General features: G+C 43.3%; 1 protein-coding gene across 1 annotated transcript in view; it reads right to left on the bottom strand.

The window, feature by feature from the left end:
- The window catches only part of FER1L5 (fer-1 like family member 5), an 86,748-nt gene that overhangs the window by 43,846 nt on the left and 21,985 nt on the right, over nt 1-20,917 (bottom strand). The window contains exons 14-25 of the mRNA XM_067470863.1: nt 19,617-19,794; nt 17,533-17,657; nt 16,044-16,144; nt 13,796-13,985; nt 12,126-12,281; nt 9,534-9,665; nt 7,677-7,840; nt 4,816-4,930; nt 4,549-4,651; nt 3,835-3,998; nt 3,055-3,228; nt 419-563 (exon numbers count right to left, since the gene is read on the bottom strand). Coding sequence (XP_067326964.1) covers nt 419-563; nt 3,055-3,228; nt 3,835-3,998; nt 4,549-4,651; nt 4,816-4,930; nt 7,677-7,840; nt 9,534-9,665; nt 12,126-12,281; nt 13,796-13,985; nt 16,044-16,144; nt 17,533-17,657; nt 19,617-19,794 — 1,747 coding nt within the window. The remainder of the gene's footprint in view (nt 1-418; nt 564-3,054; nt 3,229-3,834; nt 3,999-4,548; nt 4,652-4,815; nt 4,931-7,676; nt 7,841-9,533; nt 9,666-12,125; nt 12,282-13,795; nt 13,986-16,043; nt 16,145-17,532; nt 17,658-19,616; nt 19,795-20,917) is intronic.

Below are 20,917 nucleotides of genomic sequence, written 5' to 3'. Positions count from 1 at the left end.
CATAATTTTTTGAGTGATAGTCACTCCTTGTGTTGTGAGATGTTTTGTTGCCAAATTTGGTATGATTTTGTTCATTGGTTCTGTTGTTTTTAAGGTACTCATTATGCACAGAGCATTTTTATATATATAGATAATTATCATACCATTCAGACTAATGCATTTGGGGGATCTTAGTCTGCCCCCAAATTCCAGCTCCTTCTAACAGTAAACTGAGGGTGCATTTACACATTTCACACCACCTTAACTGCTCTGGCTCAATTCTGTGGTTGTGGAAGTTGTAGTTTTGCAAGGTCTTCAGCCTCCTCTGCCAACGATAGCTGGTGCCGCACCAAACTACAACTCCAGGAGTCCATAGCACTGAGCCATGGTGGGTGAAGTAGTCCCAAACTGTATTAATTCAGCAGTGTAGATGCCTCACTTTTGAAAATGCAGTAAAGGAGAGGCGTGTTCATCTTCAAGAGGCTCTGAGAGGGCTGTTTCTCAACTTCTTTCCCTTCTTTCTTCTCGTCTTTCTTCTCGGATTCCCCTTTTCTCTTTTTCCCTTCCTCCTCTACTTCCACACCCTGAAAAAGAGGGACAGAATAATCAAAATACTACTTGAGAAATATTTGGTGTTGTTGTTGATGTTTTGTTTAATTGAACAAAATGAGACAGAGATAGCCAATGCATGTGATGCTAAGGGCTGCACCTCATAAGAAGCTGAATATTTTCATCGTATTATTATAATTAATCATTATTATATGCTCTTAAGAAATTAAAAGCAGCTGCTTTTAAGATGGGAGGAAGGAAGCCCATCATAACTTTTGAATAATTTATTTTATTGTTTTTAGGTGAAGCATGGTAGGTAAAGATTTTCCCCTGGCATTGTCCAGTTGTGTCCAACTCTGGGGTTTGGTGCTCATCTGCATTTCTAAGCCGAAGAGTGGGTGTTGTGTGTAGACACCTCCTAGGGCATGTGGCTGACATGACTGCATGGAGCGCCGTTATCTTTCCGCTGGAGCAGGACCTATTGATCCACTCTCACATTTGCATGTTTTCAAACTGCTAGGTTGGCAGAAGCTGGGGCTGACTGGAAGCTCACACTGCTCCCCGAATTTGAACTTGTCAAATTCAGTCAACAAGCTCAGCATCTCAATGCCTTAACCTACTGCGGGGATCCATGGAGGAAGGAGTTAATATTAGTGTTAGAAAAGTACATAATGAATTTATGATTGAAGAATGACACCTATATGACTGGAAAAAAATTGTCAGAAATATTTAGGAATAATATTTTTTAATTACAAAAATGTGAGTCAAGCACTGAAAGGGTTAAATAGATACAATGATTCAGCAAAAGCTGCAGTTCTATATAAGCAGGTGTGCCTGTAGCTTAGTACGCTTCAGTGTTAGTTGCGCTCAGTATGAAAAGGCTTCAATCTGAGAGATGCCTCAGTCTGAGAGAGGCCTGAGCGTGAGGGCTACTGATGCTGGGTCACGCTGCTGATATATGTTTATGAGGAGGGTCTTTTGTTATTAAGCCCACTTAAGCCCACTTGCCCAACAAAAATATAATTATATGAGATAAATAAAAGGAAGTCCCATGAATTCTGCACCAAGAAAAGTTTAAATCTTCTAATTCCATTTATGCATGTTTGTATAGTTTTTGTTAGGGCTAGCAGAAGAATCGCGGAAGCACTGAATAATGGGCTCTGGAATCACCGATAAAAGCAGGTTTCAGCTTTACTTGAGCAGTTCATAAAACCAACACACACCATCAGCGAGCAGACGCGAAGAACACAAACCGAAAGAGATAGACACTAAAGACAAACTGCAGCTGGAAAGGAGTTATCTCTGACACTCCCTAATTCTCCACAGAGCAAGAACTCAGGGTCACATTCTCACAGCTCTTTTGTGTAAACATACATTCTGGCAATACAATTCTATTACAATCTATTACAATCACAAACCTATCACATAAAATTGCATTTAAACATACATCATACATAATACATGAAATACACACTGACAGTTTATGCATAAAGGCTTACTTTTTATCTTATCTTACACTGATAACACAATGTAACAAGATCTGGAAAAAAATTATGTTCCTGGTTTGAAAGTGTTTAAGTGTGCGGTCCTTACTTGGAAAGTAGTTCACAGAACAATAGAATCATAGAAGCATAGAGTTGGAAGAGACCTCACGCGCCAGCCCATCCAACCCCTGCCAAGAAGCAGGAAAATTGCATTCAAAGCACCCCTGAGAGATGGCTACCCAGCCTCTGCTTAAAAGCCCCCACAGAAGGAGCCTCTACCACATTCTGGGGCAGACAGAGAGTTCCAATGCTGAACAGCTCTCATAGTTAGGAAGTTCTTCCTGATGTTCAGATGGAATCTCCTTTCCTGTAGTTTGAAGTCATCCTAGTCTCCAGGGCAGCAAAAAACAAGCCTGCTCCCTCCTTCCCATGACTTCCCCTCACATCTTGATCCATGGCCTTCAACATGTTTCCTCTTAGCCTTCTCTTCAACAGGTTAAACATGCCTACGTCTTGAAGCTGCTCCTCATAGGGCTTGTTCTCCAGACCCTTGATCATTTTAGTAGTTGTTATACTCAAGAATCTTTGGTTTTTTGGCTGCTACAAATTATGTTTAATTGGTCGAAAAACTATAGCAAAATGTGCTGCAGGATGTCCCTCCCACAAAGACAAAGTGTTTGCAGTAATAAACTGAGCCAATGAGAAAATGACATTTATAACCCAGGAACAAAAATTGTGTTACATAGTGTAATTTCTCCCTGCTTTTTTCTGCTCTTGGGTAGTTTATTTTGCCATCTCCTTTTTGGGTTGCATTTGCACTATTAATGCAGTCTGATCCCACTTTTGCTGCCATGGCTCAATGCTATGGGATCCTGGGAGTTGTAGTTTAGCGTGGCATCAGCAGTCTTGGGCAGAGAAGGTTCAAGACCTTGTAAAACCACCAGCATCTCACAGCTTTGACCTACAGCAGTCCAAGTGGGGCCAAACTGCATTCATTCTACAGTGTAGATGAACCCTATGCCAGGGCTGGGTTTCTGCTTACCAGTGAGCCCTCCAAGTGGAAGATAGGGGCCCCATGGCTGGGTGCTACAGGGACAAGTTTCCTTCGCCAACATCTCCGCCGAAACACGTCACCAGGAAGCTGCTGCAGGTGGAACCGCCAACCCACCAAGGGGGCGTATTCCCACGTTTCCGGTTTCACCTTGGTATCTGAGTGCTGAAAGAAATGGGAGAGCTGAGAAGCAGCCAAGGAAACCAAAGGGCCGGTCAATGAAATATGCCAGCCTTCCTTCTCCAATGTCTTATTTTATAAAATCCTAGAGTTAGACGGGGCCTGAAGGGCCATCCGGTCCAATCTCATTTCATCATGCAGAAGGACACTATCCAAGCCCTCTCAATGTGATAAATGTGATGTATGGATTGAATGAAATTGTATGATTGGAGTCTGGCAATAATAAGAATTGCCAGATTGGGGTCTGGCAGAATAATGAGGTCTGGAAAACTGCAAAAGGAGATGAAGAATTCATGAACTGCTGAATTATGATTTAACAGTTGCTGATTAGAACTGCTGATATTACTGACACGTTGACCTGTGGTTGAAAACAACATGTTTACATAGTCAAAGACAGGACCTCTTTAAGTTAAGGAAGTTGACTGCTACATCACACTATTGGGTCATATTCAGTTTGTGGTCTACTAAGACTCCAAAATCTCTTCCCACATGGATGGTGGTGAAGCTCAGTGTCACCCATCCTTCTTGAATTGGGGTGCCCAGAACTGTGTCATTTTCCATGTGGACAAGATAGGTATCAAAGGCAATTACCAGCCGAAGGAAAGCCATCATTTTGTTCTCCTGCGTCTCTTTGTTCAAGTCTCGGCAGCGTTTGCGGAGCCAGCGCCGACGCCGGTGAGTGTGGTAGGTCTTTTCAGTCATTTTCCAGGTGCGAGGAAACTCGGCTGGTGGGATACCAACCCCATATTCCCACCCTAAACAAGGGAACAATTTGTTTGAACTACAGTGAGCAAATTATGGGCTACTCTAGGCCAGTGGTTCCCCACTATTGGTCCTTCAGGTGTTTTGGATTTCAGTTCCCTGAATTCCCAACTCTTCATCAAGCAAGATGGATGTTCTGGGAGATTGAGTCCCAGAATCTGGACGGCCAAAGGTTGGAAACCACTGCTCTTGAGGGTAAGGGGAACATTTTGGCCAATGTTGGGGTCTAGCCAAACAGAGGATTCGTGTACACTGTCAAATTAATGCATTTGACAGCATTTTAACTGCCATGGATCAATTCTACGGCCTCACCACAACTCCTAGGATTCCATAACATTGAGTCATGGCAGCAAGTGGTGTGTGCATTGATTCGACCATTGGTCTTAACCTGGTCCTCAGATGTTTTGGACTTCAACTCTCAGAAACCTGAACGGCTGGTAAACAGGCTGGGATTTCTTGGAGTTGTAGGCCAAAAGACCTGGGGACCCACAGGTTGACAACCACTGAGTTAGACAGTACAGATGCACTCAGAAACAGACTTGCCGGCATCATCCACGGCCCGGTTCAGCTCCACTTTCCATTCTTCCACAAAGCTCCATCCTTTGGGGCACTCAGTATCTTCTTTTGGGGGCAAAGGAATCCCACTCTAAAGAAAAACAGGAGAGAAAGATAAAGAGAAGAAGATTGAGTAGGTCCTATGCAGGTGCATATGACCTACCTGAAACGGGAACTTGGCCTCCTCCAAATTCCCATCTCAGCCCAAGAGGTCTATTCTTCTGACCACAGCGCCGCCTCAACTCTGCCACTCACTGCGTTACTGAATGGGATGGAAGCCGGGCTCCACGGCTGCCTGGGCTCCCGACTTTGGTTTTCATAGACCTCCACCAACACTTCAGAGAGATTTGTCTCTTTGTCCAACAACAATCTGATTTCAAGCAGAATCGGAAAAGGTTTCAGTGATTTTGCCATTCATACCAACTTCCCCCACTATTTGTGTGACTCTATGGTCAGCTTCCAATGGATGGAAGGTGCGGGAGGATGTAGTGATTCCATTTCTTGGGCATTTATAGTCCTTTAATACATTTCTATGGTCAACATTTGATAGACATGGACCATACAGTTGTGCAGGAAGGTAGAGATGTTCCAAAAGAAAGCATTTTCCTAAGCATTTGTGCATCCTCCAATGTGGCTCTATGGTCAGCCTCTTATTGGACATGGACCACAGGGTTCTGCTGAAAGATCTAGAGATTCCTAAGAATCTCAGATTTTAAAAATAGTGGTTTGTAATGTGTATTCCACTTTTGGGGGTTCCTGCACCCCTAACCCCCATAAAAGTAGAGACCCGAATATATATAGCTCATGAGGGGGTTGGGGAGGATCTGGCTTGTGGTGCTTACCTCTATTGTAAAATAGGGATCTCATGTGCATAGACATTGAGAAACGTTGGTGTCCATATGCTTAATAAAGGGAATTGTACTTTTAGATTCCCAGTCGTCCTTGTTTCAAGTTCTGTCTGTCCATCACACTTATTTCTCGTCAGGTTTTTGTCCTTTGTTGCCCATGTTTGGAACCATCCCACAGGGAATCCTCTTCTCCGCCCTTTCCATATAATTTTAATCGGGGAAAACTTTAATATCTGAAAGCCAAGAGATCCCTTACCCTGCCCAAAGCCAGTAAAGGAAGACACATTTCTAAAAATATTCTTTTCATGGGATCCCTTGCACTCCCCCAAAGTCCTGAGGAGGCTGTGTCTCCTCCCATGTCATAGTTTTACAAATCTCCTTTCAATGAAATCTTCTGTTTGAATTGTTCCCCTTGAGGAGACCAGCAGATTTTCTCCCTCTAGAGCAGTGTTTCTCAACCTTCCCAATGCTGCGACCCCTTCATACAGTTCCTCATGTTGTGGTGACCCCCCAACCATAAAATTATTTTCGTTGCTATTTCATAACTGTCATTTTGCTACTGTTATGAATCGTCATGTAAATATCTGAGATGTAGGGTGTATTCACTGGACCAAATTTGGCAGAAATACCAAGTATTTGCTCACATTTGAATACTGGTGGGGTTGGGTAGGATTGATGTTGTCATTTGGGAGTTGTAGTTGATGGGATTTATAGTTCACCTACAATGAAAGAGCATTCTGAACTCCACCAATGATGGAATTGAACCAAACTTGACACACAGAACTCCCATGAGCAACAGAAAATAATTGGAAGAGTTTGGTGGGCATTGACCTTGAGTTCTGGAGTTGTAGTTCACCTACATCCAGATAGCACTGTGGACTCAAACAACAGAGCTAGACCAAACTTGGCACGAATATTCAATATGCCCAAATGTTACTCAATACGCCCTAATATGAACACAGGTGGAGTTTGGGGAAAATAGACCTTGACATTTGGGAGTTGTAGTTGCTGGGATTTATAGTTCACCTACACTTAAAGACCATTCTGAAGTCCACCAATGATATAATACTTCCACACTGAACCTCCATGCATGGACAGGACTTGCTGGTGCAAGCCTCCCTCCATTCTCACACGCTCTGCCTCGCCTACACATGCCTGCTCTCCCCTCCCAGTTTGGAGTCTCAGAAACAGCCCTCCTCTTGGTTGACCAATCACAGTGGAGGTGGGCTTTCGGTGGAAGGATTTGCTGTCTGTTTTCAAAAAGGAAGAGAAGGGTGGCGGAGAGATCTTCAGTCTTCTCTGCCAAAGTGGTTCCTAAGACCATCAGAAATGGTTCCTAAGACCATCAGAAATGGTTCCTAAGACCATCAGAAATGGTTCCTAAGACCATCAGAAATGGTCTTTGGTGACTCTTCTGAAATCCCCTCGCAACCCCCCCCCCCCGGGGTCCCAACTCCCTAGTTGAGAAACACTACTCTAGAGGAGATGGTTAGCATATTTTAAATACTTCTTTCAATAGTACCCATACTGTCTTTAAACCACTTTAAACAACAGAAGTTTCATGGAAAGGCACCTCATAAAATGGAGTGTAATGGAGAAATCCACCACTTCCTATAAAACAGGCATTCTCAGACCTTTTCAGCCCACAGAGCCCTTTTTGACCCAAAAGTTCCTTTTGGAGCCCCAAGAAATAGGTTGCTTACTGTTTGGTTATGTTTTATGATGTCTTTGATTGTATTGGTTTTATTGTTTTAATATAGTTGTTATAGTGAATTGTGTTATTTTGTAATCTTGTTTACATGGGCTTAGTCCCCATGTAAGCCGCCCTGAGTCCCTTCAGGGAGATGGAGGTGGGATATAAGAATAAAGTTGTTGTTATTGTGTGTGTGTGTATATATATATCCATCAGGCATGAGTCAGGCCAATGGCAGAGGGATGGAGAGTGTTTGTATGAACTAATTCACACAGTGCAATATATACAATATTGAAAATGAAGAACAATTTTACCCAACATAAACTTAACAGGATTTTGATGGAAGACCCAAGGGGTATTATTATTATTATTATTATTATTATTATTATTAACAGTGGATTGTGCTTCTGAAAAAAGAATCTGGAGTTGTTATTGTTGTTGTGACTGGAAGTAGGCAAACACCATATGATGGGCTCCATGCCTCTGCATCCTTGAAATGGAGATGAAGTAGCCTGCAACAAGAAAAAAGCACCATGTGATGAGGTCATAAGACAAAAGTTTGTGTATAAGCTCACCTTCTTTGGGGCTCCACAGCCCATTCTCCATCCCACTTCCAACCGAGTGGTGGCTGGAACTTGTCTCTGGGGAGACTGATTTGTCCAGTGACATCTGAAAAGTTGGGATGGGGCAACAAGTCCCTGGTCCCCCAAATGCCATGGGTCTTCTTCTGGTTCTCATACTGAAAGGAAGAAGAAAGGTAGAAAACAATCATCATCAAGAACAACACTCGGCATCCTCAAACCGTGGCCCTCCAGGTGTTTGGGCCTCCAACTCCCAGAAGCCAACTTATTCAATGCTCAGGAATTCTGGGAGTTGGAGGCTGAAACAGCTGGAGGGCTGCAGTTTAAGAATGTCTGGTATGCACTAATCACAACACAGGTATTTATAAGAAAAGGACGCCAAAGATAAAAAGTATTATTATTATTATTATTATTATTATTATTATTATTACTTTCTGTCCCTGTGATAACTAGATTTTGGAAAATGTGGCTTGTTGTGGAAACAAGGACTGGGGATAAAGCTTCAGTTGAGACACCTTTCCCCCCTGATTATAACACTTCCAGGAGTGGATTTCCCCTTCCTTCTGAGGGGAAGATTTTTCTCACTCCCTGTTGTCTTGGTCCCGTGCTGAACTAGTTGTTTGTGTCAGAAATATTAAAAAATAACTAGGTATTTTTAATTACAAAAATTTGAGTCAAGCACTGAAAAAGGTGAAATGGATGCAACGACTCAGTAAAAGCTGTAGTTCAAAAGCTGTGCTTGTAGCTTAGTAGCCTCAGTCTGTGAGAGGTCTCTGTGAGAGAAGGGCCTCAGTGTGTTAGTAGCCCTCTGTATGAGAAGGGCTCAGTTCGCCTCAGTGGGAGAAAGATGTCAGTCTGAGAGAGCTCTCAGTGTGAGAAGGCTTCAGTGTGAGGTAGGAGCCCCCTGGTGGTGCAGTGGGTTAAGGCACTGTGCCGGCAGGACTGAAGACATTTTAGGTCTGCTAAACTTGGTCCAAATGCCATACTTTGGACACAGCAGGGTGGAATGGAGCCCCCGGTGGCACAGGGTTAAACCCCTGTGCCGGCAGGACTGAAGACCGACAGGTCGCAGGTTCGAATCCGGGGAGAGGTGGATGAGCTCCCGCTATTAGCTCCAGCTCCTCATGCAGGGACATGAGAGAAGCCTCCCACAAGGATGATAAAACACCAAAAATCATCCAAGCGTCCCCTGGGCAACGTCTTTGCAGACGGCCAATTCTGTCACAACAGGAGCGGTTGCTCCTGACACAACAAAAAAAAAGTGTGAGGTAGGCCTCAATGTGTTAGTAGCCCTCAGTATAAGGCCTGGTGTGAGAGGCTTCTGTGAAAGAAGCCCCAGGTTGAAGGCCATTGTGTGTGAAGATCCATTGTGAAAGCTGCTGTGTGTAAAGCTCCTGTGTGATGCTCCTGTGTAACTTCAGTCTGAGAAGTGGCTCTGTGAGAGTGAAGCTATTTATTTGCATGAGAAAGAAGCCCAGCATGGAAGCAAAGAACAAAGTATAAAGATATTTGTGTTATGGAAACCTTGTTCTTGTAAATACTACAAAGAAAAGCCTCCTTAAGAAGAGATAACATTGGTCTGTGTGTTTTTGTTCTTATTATCATTTGGGGCTACTGGTGCTGGGTCACTCTGCCACTGATAAGTTACTCTGCTGTACATTTATGAGGAGGATCTTTTGTTAATAAGCTCACTCGCACAACAGTTTGTATGTCAGATATTTGTAACTCAGGGACTGCCAGTGTACGGCATTGTCCATCCACTCTTCCTGCAAGCAACTGGATGAACAGACATAGCAACAGATCAAAGGTTAAATAGTAAACTTTGTGTTCGGATATCAAAGCCGGCCCCACCGTCTCAGCATAGACAAGGATGGGGCTTTCGCAGCATTTCATAAACTCGGCGCTGTCAGTCATTTGGCCGAGCCACATTCGCACCCGGAGCACAGCAGGGACGGGATTGGGTTTTTCTTCGGTTTGGGGACCCTGCAAAAGCAATGAGAAAAGTGAGAAAGCCTTAGAGTACAGACACTCAAATGGCAGAGGAACTGAGAAGAGTTCCTGTTGCATATTGCCCAATTTCAGCTCTTACCTTTGACAGCTTTGTTGGGCAGGTTTTCTAGCTCCTATCACAATTGATTCTTGAAGGTCTCAAAACACATCCACAATGTCAAATGAAAGCAGCTAAACATCACTTTAACTGCCATAGAATCCCAGAGTTGCAATTTGGTGAGGCACCAGTACTATTTGCAGAGAAGGCGAAAACCCTTCTAAAACTATGACTCTCAGCTGGTGCCAAATTGCATAATACAACAGTGTGGATTCATCCTCGGGTTTGGAAGTTTGGAACTAGGAGGAATATTTTGGCTATTGCTCTGATTTCACTGCCTTAAAAAAGACTAGATTTTTAAAAAGACTAGTTCAAGCTTTTGAAAACTAAAACTCAAATCTGTATATGAACTCACACGATCTCTTCAATCATCTGGAGAGGCCCTGCTTGCGTTTCCACCTGCATCGCAGGCACGTTTGGTGGGGATGAGAGAGATAGCCTTTTCGATGGTGGCCCCTCGACTCTGGAACTCCTTCCTAAGGATATCAGGCATGCCACAACTCTGGCAGTCTTTAGAAGGAGTTTGAAGATGTGATTGTTCCAGTGTGCCTTCCCAGGGTCAAACTGGGCACAATTTGATTTTAATTGCTTGTATTGTTGTTATTATTGCTTGTATTGTTGTATTGGGCTCGGCCTCATGTAAGCCGCACCGAGTCCCATGGGGAGATGGTAGCGGGGTATAAAAAATGTATTATTATTATTATTATTATTATTATTATTATTATTATTCTACAGTGCAACACACTCAATGACTCTTTCATGTTTTTAAAAAGTGGACATGATTTGCTGAGATGATCTTATAGTTTGAAGGTGGGTTAAATCAGGCTTTAGAACAGTGGGTTGAAGTGCCAGCTGCAGAAAATCTTGCCAATCTAAAGGTCGACAGTTCAAGAGTGGGTGAGCTTCCAACCATCAGCCCAGCTTAACTTCGCAGTTCAAAAACAGTGATGTGAGTAGATAAATAGGTACTGCTTTGGCAAGGTGGTAATAAAAGGTGCCCATGCGGACATGCCAGCAATCTGATTGGGAGAGCATGTAAAGACAACAAAACTCCTCAGCATGGAAGATGGAGCGACAGCACCCCCATGTGGCCAGAGTTGAGCACTGCCAGCCACAGGGGGTTGTTGGTGCTCCATCCACTGTGAAGACAAGCTCTTTGTGTTCCGTCTTCCAGGAGCATAGTTTGCATTACCTTTTAGTTGCATGAGATAGTGTTCTTTTGCATTTCCCACCAGCACCCTGGAAGTTAAATAGTATCAGAGTCTGCAAAGCCAGCCTGCAGGCCCTTTTGCAGCTATTGGTTTAGAAAAGTATCTCTTTGGGTCTAGGGACCACCTTTTTTCTGGGTTGAGATCTCCATTTTGGAATCCCCCCTGACTCCTTCAGTAGAGAAGAAAGCTTCAGATGTGCTGTTGGTTAGCCAGGTAACTCTGAAAAAAACATTGTAAGAACTATTGATTTATATAGATAAAGAAGCTAATTGAGATAGATAGATAGATAGATAGATAGATAGATAGATAGATAGATAGACAGACAGACAGACAGACAGACAGACAGAATAGCAATTGAGTAATTGAGCAATTGGTTATAGATAGATATTGAGTTATTGAGGAATAGTTATTGAGCACTATTTGCTTCATCCCCAAAACTAATCTTGGGCTGGAATAGGGAAGGCCTACGCTTTCTAAAAGATAGTGGCTCAGGATTGGGGTAAAAAGATCTCAGGATTTTTTCTACCATTTGGATGAAGGCAGCTCAGCGACTAGAGGAAAAAGGAAAGAAAGAACATCTTTGTGGTTTCACCAATTGACTGTTTTGTTTGTAACCTTGAAAAGCTGTGCCAAGTCTGCAAGGACTTTGAGAAATAAATATTCTGTTTTGGTGTTCAAAACCTGTAGTATCCTCAGTTGCTGGGAATCTCAAGCTTCTAAAGAAAGACCCCTGCGGTCCACCCAGACAAAGAGAGAAGCACATCTTAGTTTTATTTTTATAGGGTCTGGGTGTGACGGCACACTTTGATTGCAGACTTTTTCCTCCTTTGATTGCGGGCATTTTATGGTGCAGTAAAATACCTCCCCGCTTAAGCGATGCCTAATTTCTCTACTCACAGCTCAGCTGCTTTTGAACTGCTTAGGTGGACAGTGAGCTGGGCTGACATTCAGGTGTTCACTCCGTTTCAGGTTTTGAACTGCCAACCTTCCGACTGGCAATGATCTATTGCTGCTGATTATTAACCATCTGTGCTAAAGCCCAGGCCATAGGATTCCATAGGAATTGGATTATGCCCCGTGGAAAGCAGGAAACTCGCAGAGTAATGAGAAAGGCACCTTCTTTACCTGCATGAAGACAGTCTGGGTCTTGCCACACAATCTTCCTCTGGCCTGAGCACTGGCTTTGGAGAACAGGATGGAATGTGACTTCACCCGTGCATAGGCCACCCTGTTCTCATCACACAGCATCCAAATCAACACGTCTGGGATGCAGATTTGGGTCTGTAAACAACAACAACAAAAAAAAACCCCAAAATAGGATAGTCACTGGTGTCCAAATTGCCTTTATTCATTTAAAACAAAGATGGGAAAAATGCAGAACTGGGGCCATGGCTGACTTGTTGCTATGTTTGCATTTCGGTCTTATGCCTATTCCTTTTAATACAGTAGACTCTCAATGCTCAAGCAACCGGCAAAAATAGCATAATAATAATAATAATAATAATAATAATAATAATAATAATACAACAACCTTTATTTATATTCCTCCTCCACTAGGGGTCTCAAAGTGGATTACAGTATTTTTACATACACAGGCAAATATTCAATGCCTTTACAATAATATACAATGGGACAGACAAACCCAAAAAGGCAGAGACTTCTCCTTTCATTTCCAGCTTCTATTTTCAAGCTGAGGTACTTGTGTTGTTACCTCCTGGTTGTGTGGCCGGCAAGATTGCCTGGAACATCAGGCTCACCCTGTCTCGCAGATTCGAACTGCCAACCATCAGATCAGCAATTCAGCCAACCTTCAGGTCAGCAGTTCAGCAGCACAAGGGTTATAAATAATAATAATAATAATAATAATAATAATAATAATAATAATAATATCAAAGAAATATTTTCAGTAAGAATTAAAATAAAATCAGTTACAACAAAACTGTTTAACATGTTTGTCTTATATGTGTCCTAATTTGCTTTTAATGACTGTATTTAAATACAGGCTATCCCGAAGTAACACACATCGAACTTGAGAGTTACTACTAAAAATGGGCTTAACTAATGCTACAACATCCCATACTATAGCATAAACTCTGCATTGACTTGATATTAATATTCAAATACAGTCATTAAAAGAAAATAGGTGTCCCCGGAGATGAAATAGGTTAAACCCTTGTGTCGGCAGGACTGCTCACCAAAAGGTCAGCGGTTCAAAATCCGAGGAGTGGGGTGAGCTCCTGTTCGTCAGCTCCACCTTCTCATGCAGGGACATGAGAGAAGCCTCCTATAGCATGGTAAAACATTTGGGCATTCACTGGGCAATGCCCTTGCAGATGGCCATTTCATTCACACCAGAAGCAACTTGCAGTTTCTCAACTCGCTCAAGACACGAAAAAAAATGTTAGCTGGTTTTTCCCATCTTTTATCAGAAGTTTTATGGCCTAGCTTTGTCGACCAGTTTTCTATTCCCAATTACCTCACCCTTTGCGCTTAGCAAAACAATTCATTAATCCATTCTTTGAAGCTTCATTAAGCTGCCCCATTTGGAGGCTGCTACTATTAAGGCAAATTTAATATAGCACAGTTTTAGTGTATTACAAAATAATCTTTGAATTATTCTATTTTTTACCAGTTGCTTGAAAGTTCCGATTAACTGAGAGTCTACTGTACATTGTTTTGCAATGTCTTTTGGAGGTGTGCAACTCAATTCCAATGGACAGGATATGGATGAAGGGAAGGGTCAAATGCTAGTCTATCTATATCTAAAACCGGAGGGGCATCTTCCTTGGCCACACCTCTGTGGCGGCCACAGCAATCCTGCTCAGCCAGGTCTCTGCTTTGCTGATGAGTTTCTTCAATGGATTCTTCCAACTTGTCTTGTCAGCCGCCTTGCTGACTTGGTGGAGGAGCCGAATGCGCAGTTTCCGAAGCTGCAGGTCGAGAAAAGTAGCTGGCGCTTTGCCTCCTGTGCTGGGAAGTGGTCGTCTGGCCGGATGAGAGAAAAGCTAGTTTGCATCAAGGTTTATCTTCTAAATGTGCCTTCTTGCATACCTAATGCAGTCCTGCTTCTAGAAACTGGTGAATGCTCACTGAGTACTAGGGCCTGGACTCTGAAAATGAACTTATAGTTAAAAGCAATGGTATTCAAACTGGGAACAGGTTTACTACATCACCTCCGTTATGAAGTCTCCAAACCCCTTTGGGCACGGACCGAACAAAAAGCAGCCTCAATTGGACTATTCACATCCCTTCTGCTCCATTTGGGACTCAAAATTGCAAAAGAATCCCTGAAGCAAAGGTTGTGAGGCTTTTCCCTGGGAGAGCTTAAGAGTCCACTCAAATTCACCATGCTTCCCGAGAGTCCTAAATTTAACATACAGGGAGCCATTTAAGACATGCAAATACCTAAAAAGCTTTACAACGACTAAATATTGCAGGCTCTTTACAAGGGCAAGATTAAACATATTTCCCTCAGAGCTGCTAAGAGGCAGAATGTCTGGAATCTCTTACTCCCAAAGACTATGCCTCTGAGGAGAAAATGAAATAGAAACACTGGGACGCATTTTATTGCAGTGCCGCAACTACAAAGTGTAATGTAGCCAACTTTTATATCCAATCCTGTCTTGCATGACCAGCCGTCTTCCACAGAGGATTGTTAGATATCTTTTTGAGAACAAGTGTCACAGGGTGATTCTCATAGTGGCAAAATTCCTCGCAGTGGCAACAAGGCTGAGAAAGCAACTAACCTCCGATAGGGGTATTACTTGAAACCATGTAGATCAGTGTTTCCCAACCTGGTGGTCAGGACCCCCGGAGGGGTCGCAAGGGGGTGTCAGAGGATTCACCAAAGACCATCAGAAGAAATAGTAATTTTTGTTGGTCGTGTGGTTTCTGTGTGGGACGTTTGGCCCAATTCTATCGTTAGGGTTCAGAATGCTCTTTGATTGTAGCTGGACTATAAATCCCAGCAACTACAACTCCCAAATGCCAAGGTCTATTTCCTCCAAAGTCCACCAGTGTTAACTTTTGGGTATATTGGGTTCACATTTAGGCATATTGAGTATTCATGCCAAGTTTGGTCCAGATCCATCATTGTTTGAATCCACAGTGCTCTCCGGATGTAGGTAAATTACAACTCCCAAACTCAAAGTCAATGCCCACCAAACCCTTCCAGTTTTTTTTCCTGTTGGTCATTGAGGTTCTAAGTGCTAGGTTTGGTCCAATTCCATCATTGATGGATTTCAGAATGCTCCTTGATTATAGGTGAACTATAAATCCCAGCAACTACAACTCCCAAATGACAAAATCAACCCCCTCCAACTCCACCAGTATTCAAATTTGTGTGTATTGGATATTTGTGCCAAATTTGGTCCAGTGACTACATCAGATCTTATTATTACAATTGATAACAGTAGCAAAATTACATTGTCGAAGGCTTTCATGGCCAGAATCACTGGATTGTTGTAGGTTTTTCTGGGCTATATGGCCATGTTCTAGAGCATGGCCATATAGCCCAGAAAAACCTACAACAACCCAGCAAAATTACAGTTATGAAGTAGCAACAAAAATGATTTTATGTTTGCGGGTCACCACAACATGAGGAACTGTATTAAGGGGTCGCGGCATTGGGAAGGTTGAGAAACACTGATGTAGATGTATCTTGTACAGTGGACTTCTCCTGAGATGGGAGAATTTATAATGACTGTTGGTTTTACTGACAGCGCTATAGACTGAAATAAATGTTGTTGTTGTTGCATCATGGTGGAAAAGGATGCGCTTGGGATTTAGACATCCTGCCATTGCAACACTGACCCACTCTGATGCAAATCTTTCAGATGAATATCATGGCCAAGAAAAGGCTGAGAGTGGTCAATATCTGGCAATTAAAGAGGAACATACAACTTTGGAGAGGCGGCAGCAGTTTGCTTTTGCCTGAGTGGACTGGGAAAGGCAATACTCTCTCCCTTCTGTCTCCTCTTTCTTTGTTGAGTCAATTGAGGCTGGATCTGACCTGCCATTTGATTTAGTTTCCACATGACTCACTTGCAATCTTCCACCAGCTCTTTCTGGAGCCTCTTCCAAGCAACCTCCACAAGGGAGTCATTGGGAACGCGGATGGCTTTGAGAGCATCCGTGTTCTTCTTCTGTTAGGGAACAAAGCATACCTTTACGTTCAATATCCTATCATTCTCTATAGACATTCCTGGTCCTGGATGTTGATTATCTCTTGCAAGGAAGGTCTGGAGAACAAACAACGAGAAGATGCCCCTAAACTTGTACAAAGTTTTGCTAAGTGAGAAGCAGCCTGTCTAACTTCTCACTTGGCGATGCATGGCCCCAAACAAGAGTGCTTCCCATAATTCCTTTGATTACTTGTGGATTATCCAAAATACCCTCTAGGAATCTTTACATTCTTCAGCATAACTGATATTGACCATGGAGTTATCCCAGAGGACATAGAAGTTCCCTTTTCTAGGCATTTGTAGATGTTTCTGTTTGATTCTATGGCCAACCTCTGCTAGAAGTTGAACATAGAGTTACACTGGGGAATCCAGACATTCCTGGCAAGGCATTCTCCCTGGCAAAATAAAAATATAAATACATCTTTAAAGTAAATGTCTTTAAAATGTGCACCCTTGCTACTTTTTGAGGGTCTTGTGCCCCTGACCCTTGAAAAGGTGTATATTTTATGATATGATTTAATGGACAGGAAGGTGAACTAACAATGCCATGTTGCAGTAAAAAAAGCCAATGGGATTTTGGTCTGCATTAATAGGAGCCTGGTGCTTAGATCCAGGGAAGTCCTGCTACCCATGTTCTATTTTGCCTTAGTCAGACCACACCAGGAATCACACTGTGTCTGGTTCTGGGAACTGCAATTGAAGGAAGATGTTGACTCTAAGCTGGAAGGTGTCCAGAGGAGGAGGACTCAAAGGACCAAGGGTCTGGAGAACAAGCCCTATGAGGAGCAGCTTAAAGAGCTGGATATATTTAGCCTGCAGAAGAGAAGGCTGAGAGGAGACATGATGAGGGCCATTTATAAATATGTGTGGGGGAAATCATAGGAAGGTGGGAGCAAGCTTGTTTTCTGCTGCCCTGGAGACTAGGATGTGGAAGAATGGCTTCAAACTACAGGATAGGAGATTCCACCTGAACATGAGGAAGAACTTCCTGACTGGGAGAGCTGTTCAGCAGTGGAACTCTCTGCCCCGGAGTGTGGTGGAGGCTCCTTCTTTGGAGGCTCTTAAGCAGAGGCTGGATGGCCATCTGTCTGGGGTGCTTTGAATGAGATTTTCCTGCTTCTTGGTAGGGGGTTGGACTGGATGGCCCATGGGGTGTCTTCCAACTCTATGGTTCTATGATTCTATAAAAAGTTAAAAGTACACAATTTTGCATGTTTTTATTTATTGGAGCTTTAATAGATATCATTTAAAATGGTTGTTCTCCATTTCTGGGAAAAGGCAGGATATAAACAAACAACTAAACAAACATAGCAATAACACTAAGATGCTTATTCCCTCTCTGAGCTTACCAGTCTCGTATGAATGAATTGCATGGCGTTCATACAAGCCATTCGGTGACCAACATCCTCCCAAAATGACGTGATGGCCACCATGGGCTTGGTGTCATACCATGGCAGGTAATAATAGCGGTTACCTGGAAGGAAATAGCCTAGCTCTGATTGTTGTTATTGTTGTGTGCCCTCAAGTCATTTCCAACTCCATTCTGGAGCCTTCTTGGCCAGATTTGTTCCAAAGAGCTATGTGATCAATGTTCTCTGCCCAGGGTTTTATGGCCAAGTGAGAAATTTGGAATTATAGCCGAATATCCATGCTAGATGTATGCTATCTTTGCAAGGGATATATGAAGCGAGTTCAGACTGGGGATCCATTCACATATAGTCTAGGCCAGTGGTTCTCAACCTGGGGTCCCCAGATGTTTTTGGCCTTCAACTCCCAGAAATCCTAACAGCAGGTAAATTGGCTGGGATTTCTGGGAGTTGTAGGCCAAAAACATCTGGGGACCCCAGGTTGAGAACCACTGGTCTAGGCTGAGCTTCAGCACAGTAGCTTAAACCGCCAGCTGCAGAAAATCTTGCTGATCGAAAGGTAAACAGTTCAAGCTGGGCTTGGGGTGAGCTCCCAACAGTCAACCCAGCTTCTGCTCATCTAGCAGTTCGAAAACAGTAATGTGAGTAAATAGGTAGGGAGGTAATAAAAGGCGCCCATGTGGATATGCCGGCGATTCAATCGGGAGAGCATCTAAAGACAACTAAGTTCCTTGGCATGGAAGATGGAGCAACAGCACCCCCTGTGGCCAGAGTCGAGCACAGCCAGAGATGCCAGAGATGGAAAAAGATTATTATATCGTGACACAACTGTGGTATTATGATTTATGGTTTCACTTTAATTGGTATAATTCCATCAAATGGAGAGAATTTGGAATCATCAGCCAGAGAATTCTAGTGCATCATAACTGGGTTTGTGCGACTCGGTAAAAAGCCATGCTGTTTTAAGTCTTGTTTTTGGCTGCTCTCCTGTTTATCACAAAGTTTCCAAAATCAGGAAGGGCTTTTGTTTTTGTTCTGGTAAGATTTGGTCCACTGGTGCCAATGGGGAAGCTTTAGAGTAGTGGTTCCTAACCTGTGGTCCATGGAACACCAGTGGTCCTCAAGAACTAAAATATGGTTTGCAGCTTCACCATTACTACACTGTTGCAACAAGAGCAATTGGTCTCATGAAACCCAACACAGATGTCAGGAGGGGAAAGGCTGACTGCCCACAAAAGGCGCAAGAATAAGCCTCCTGACTGCTTCTTCTCCTCCTCCTCCCTCCATGTGGTGCTTGGAGTGGGAGTGCCTTCGTGTCTTCATTTTTAGGCCTGTACCTGGGGTTATTTGGGTACTGATTCAGAAAATTGCACTGGATAGACCACATCAGCTCTAGATTATTAAATGTGGCTTTCTGTGGGTGAGCAGATGGCGACTACTGGATGGCTTAGGTTCTGTATCAGAAACTAGAGTTCATGTAGTCTATCCAATGCAATTTTCTGAATTAGCACCCCAAATAACCAAACCAAATCTAAGATTGACCAAAAACTGATTTGTAACTCTTTTAGTATTAATATTGGAGAGTGGGCCCTGGTCAAAAAAAAGTTGGGAACCACAGCTTTAGAGGCGTTTTTCTCTGTAATTTTAAGATCTAGCTCCTACTAGCCAAAAAGATCCGGCTGCTGTGATCCATATTGGCTAAAGTTTCGGATGTCCCCTGCCAGGCTCATTTTCATGGATTCAGAAACCAAATCCCCTGACTCCGGTACACCAGAACGATACTGTGCACTACTGTAAATAATTATACATCCCTGTACTCTATGATGTTTACATATGAAATTATAGAGTTATGATGTAGGATGTGAACGGACAGCTGCAGTAATGCATCAATATATATTGTTCAATGTTCCAGTCACTTGCAGATGTTGCATTGTGCACTGAAGCAATAGTTGCACTTGTTCAACATTTCTCATAGGTTACGTTACAGAGGCATTCAATGTAGAGAAGCCATGTAGGACCTCAGCCATTGCTTCCAACTCACTGCGTTTTCTACCCCAATTCCTTACCATCGAACACGGCATGGCAGTACTGAGTGGTGGAGGCAAAGGGTTTGCATGTCCCGTCAAATTTGTTGCCGTAGTTCCCAATGCTGACCTCGAATTGGATTTGTTCCTTGATGTCGGCCAACATGGTGGCGGAGTAAAAGACGACACACAGCCCGTACCGGACCTGGGGCAAGAAGCGCTGCGAGGCCAAAGAATCATTGTGAGTGAAGATACAGAGGCCAAAATTCATTTTAATCCCCCCATTTAAAGGGCAACGAATGCAACGAATGTAACACGATTTTTGTTCCTTGGTTATAAATGTCATTTCTGAATTTATAATAAAAACAGGGGGAAAGTTTATTAAACTGCCAAAGGCAGGACATCCTGCAGCATATTTTGCTATAGTTTTTCAATGAATATCTCATTGATTCTCAACCAATTCAACCTAGTTTGTGGCAGCTACAAAAACATTTCTAGAGTAGAAGAACTACTTTCAAAGAAAGGACCACACAATTAAACAGGAAATAACATTTTCAAACCAGGAACAGATGGAGCAGGTTTGGAGAAATGAAGGGAAAGGTCAGAGAGTGACCATTAAGGCCAAAGGAGTGAATGGGGTTCTTCTCAAAACAACCATAAGAAAATGTATACGAAAAGTAAGAACGAAATTTACAAGGACTTGTAAACTGTAAGGAAGAAATGACATGAATGTAGTTAGGAAATGCAAGTTGTCAAAAGCGGCCTGACATCAGGGGAGATGCCAATCCATGGGTGCATCTACACTGCAGAATCAATGCAGTTTGGCCCCACTTGAACTGTCATGGCTCAAGGTTATGGAGTCCTGGGAGATGTAGTTTCACAAGGTCTTTAACCCTCTCTCAGCATTCCATAGCATTGAATTGTGGCACTTCAAGTGGGGTCAAACTACATTCACAGTGTAGATGAACCCAAGTTTTGGATATTTTAAAGGTGCTCTCCGGAGTGCTAAACCCGAGAAAAAGGCCAGGAGAGTAATATGAATTACAGTAAACAGTTGCTCCATATTGCCTGGATGGCAATATGGAGTGACGGTTTAATTCAGGGGTCCCCAAACTACGGCCCGCGGGCCACTTCCGGCCCGCCAAGGGCCCATATCTGGCCCGCAGAGGAGGAGCGCCCCCTCCCACACACACAGCGCCCCTCCGTTGGCTGGCTCACGCTATCCATCAGGCCCGATGGGCAGCATGAGCCAGCCAAGGGAGGCTGCCCCAGTGCTCCATGCAGTCATGCCAGCCACATGACCTTGCAGGTGTCTACGGACAACGCCGGCTCTTCGACTTAGA

The sequence above is a fragment of the Anolis sagrei genome, chromosome 7, assembly GCF_037176765.1.
Source record: "Anolis sagrei isolate rAnoSag1 chromosome 7, rAnoSag1.mat, whole genome shotgun sequence".
NCBI lineage: Eukaryota > Metazoa > Chordata > Lepidosauria > Squamata > Dactyloidae > Anolis > Anolis sagrei.
The sequence above is the reverse complement of the archived record's forward strand: the minus strand, read 5'-3'. Positions and strand labels throughout refer to the sequence as shown.